Source organism: Propithecus coquereli, unplaced genomic scaffold, assembly GCF_000956105.1.
Source record: "Propithecus coquereli isolate 6110/MARCELLA unplaced genomic scaffold, Pcoq_1.0 Scaffold200, whole genome shotgun sequence".
Taxonomy (NCBI): domain Eukaryota; kingdom Metazoa; phylum Chordata; class Mammalia; order Primates; family Indriidae; genus Propithecus; species Propithecus coquereli.
In genome coordinates this window covers 2,900,895-2,903,671 of record NW_012144968.1, presented here as the reverse complement: position 1 = coordinate 2,903,671, position 2,777 = coordinate 2,900,895, and the positions used below count along the sequence as shown (strand labels likewise).

The following is a 2,777-nucleotide window of genomic DNA, read 5'->3' as shown; positions in this document are numbered from 1 at the left end:
CGTGCCCGGCCCCCATAAGTCTTTTAATAAGATTATTCTCTTGCTAATAAAAAGCCAACATCAGTTGGCTTTAAGGAAACAATGTTCTGATAGTGGAGATGGAAAGATGAGTAATTCTGAAGTATAAATCACTTTGGGAAAGGAACTAAGATATACCTAAGTGACTTAAGAACATTAAGTGTTCAAGGGAAGTTAGGTCGGCGAAAAGAAAGAAATGAAAATATGAACACCCAGATTAACGGACCTTTAAGATCCTTTCCAGCTCTGAGATCGTAAGATTCTACAGTAATGCCAAAATAAGCATCTCCTCCTCTTTTCCTTTGCTGCATAAAAGAGTTCTTTCCTCTGGAAGACACAGATCTTAGGCCAGCACAACACATTATGAATTTTACTACCTTTACTTTTAAGACTACAAACTACCTATAATTAGAGTCTGGATTATTTTAGGCAGGCCACAAGTAAATCTCTTTGGTAAATAGGAACTATTAACTATGCCTGTCAATCAATAAGCATTTATTTAATCTACCTAATAAGCTTTCAAAGAAGAGTAAGTTACAGTATTACAAGAGTCATTAGACTTCTGAGAGGATGTACAGAGATACAATTTTAACTTGAAAAACATTTAAAAATTGATACAGCTAAAGCTATACTTATAAGCAAATGTGTAGCCTTCAATGTTTATATTGAAAAAGAAAAAAACTACAAATTAATAAGCTAAGCATTCATCACAAAAAGGTTAAAAGGTTTCCCAGGTAGGACAAAAATAAAGAGCAGAAATTGAGGAAACAAAAATACAAATAATAAAATTTAAAAAACCCCAAAAACTGGTTTCTTAAAAAGGCTAATAAAATTAATAAACTTCTAGCATGACATATTGAGAGCAAAAGTGAGAAGATACAAATAACAAGAATAAAAAGAAGATATAACTACAGATACTAGAAATATTGAAAGGATAAAGGATATTCAGAAAAATCTTCTTATAAATAAGTTTGACAATTCAGATGAAATGGACAAATTCCCAGAATATAATCCTAGCAAAAACTGACTTGGCAATTTACAGATTATACAAACTGCATGTGCAATAAAAACCAGAAATGAAACTCCAAACTTAAGTCTTGATGTGGATTTCTGTGAGGTAAATTATCATTACATGAGCTTACAAAACATTAATGATCAAACTTGTATTTGGGAAAGTTCTAGTTTTTCTGTACTACACTGTTTAAGTAATAAATCAATAGCTAATCCATAAAAACTGGTCTCTAGGACTCTAAAATAAAGAATGTTATCATCCAATAACAGGTATTAGTAGTGGATTTAATGAGGACACAAAAAAGAAAATCATGGAAATACAAAAGAAATCGTATGTATAATCAGAAATACTAAATAAATTAGAAACTCTGTATTAATAAGGATTCCTTCCACAATTTTTAAAATTCCCTTGAGAATCTGGGGAAATCTTTAAATGTGCCCCCATAAAACTGCGAGTAGACTCAAACTTATGCATAGAATTTTAAAGACTCAAGGATCCCCTGATGCCCATATATGATATTGGTAGGAGTTCAAGATAAGTAAAACTTTAAGGTACCCAATAGTCAATAAAGGTAGCATAAATAAAAACTTTTAAAAGTTATATGGGTGAGACCAAAATGAAATGCAAGCATTAGATTAAAAATACTACTATAAATAATGAATTTCAGCACCTGGAGGTAGGTCTTTAAATTGAGACGCTTAATTGAAATTATATGGACCAAATCAAAAGAAAACTATAGGTCTCTAAAGATCTTCAAGGTCTACCTCAAACAGCACCTCTCTCATTTAACTTCCTTTCTCTACTGCTCCCACACACATGGCACTCTGCATCTCTTCTCTGGCACTTATATCTGGCATGTATCACAGATATTTGCCTATGTGGTTTACCCCTTTATAGGAACTCAGAAAGTATTCCAAAGGAAGCTAATAATCTCCTCACTTCAGTATTCCCTTGCGGTGCTCAGAGAGGATAATTGGTACACCACTAAAATGTAAGCATAGCAAAGGAACAGAGATCCTGGGGGATCATTGCTTTTAGGTACTGTACAGTGACAGAAATCCCTTGAAATAGTAAAAATGTTCGTAAAAGAACAAGACTAATTTACAATTAATGTTACTGGGTTGCCCAAGGGGGAAAATAGAATTAGGATATGTTGATTGTGGCAGTAAAAACGTGGAAGAGGCAGATGCTTTAGAAAAGAAGAACAAATGATAAATAAATTCGGCATTTGGGCAAATAAAAGAATAAGTGAACCTCAACTTTGGCACTATTTTAACAATAATCAAACGAACATTCTTTAACAACACTTTAACCTTTTCTGGATTAATGATTTGCTTAAGACATCAAAAGCAATTTTACTTGTGAAAATTTTCATCGGTTTCCTCCAGATGTAAGAGGATCTCCTCGGCGCACTCCAAGGAGGGAGCACCCGTGATTTTCTCCTTCACGCTCTGAAACAACTGCCTCAGCATCGCCTGCAGCATCGCCTCATCCTCCCTGGAGAAATGGGCCATCATCTGCTGGAATCAAACGCCCACTCCCATTACTCCGGGTCCGAACAAACGCCACGCACTGCGCACGCGCACTCCGACCCAGCCCCGGCCCTCGCGCGGCGCCGTTCCCTGGGAGACCGCGGCGAGCGCTTGTGGGTGGGCCCTCGGCTACCCGCGCGACGTTCAGAAAACCAAGTCACCTTACTTTGGCGAGGCAGGGCTCCGCGAGGACCCGCCTTTCGTACTCGTAGTTG

General features: G+C 36.6%; 1 protein-coding gene across 1 annotated transcript in view; it reads right to left on the bottom strand.

Annotated features, from left to right (window-relative positions):
- TBC1D32 (TBC1 domain family, member 32) overlaps nucleotides 1–2,544 on the bottom strand; it is a gene marked incomplete at its 3' end in the record, with an annotated part of 149,181 nt that extends 146,637 nt beyond the window's left edge. Inside the window, 1 exon segment of the mRNA XM_012643805.1 lies at nucleotides 2,390–2,544. Coding sequence (XP_012499259.1) covers nucleotides 2,390–2,544 — 155 coding nt within the window.
- Between the last annotated feature and the right edge of the window lie 233 nt (nucleotides 2,545–2,777).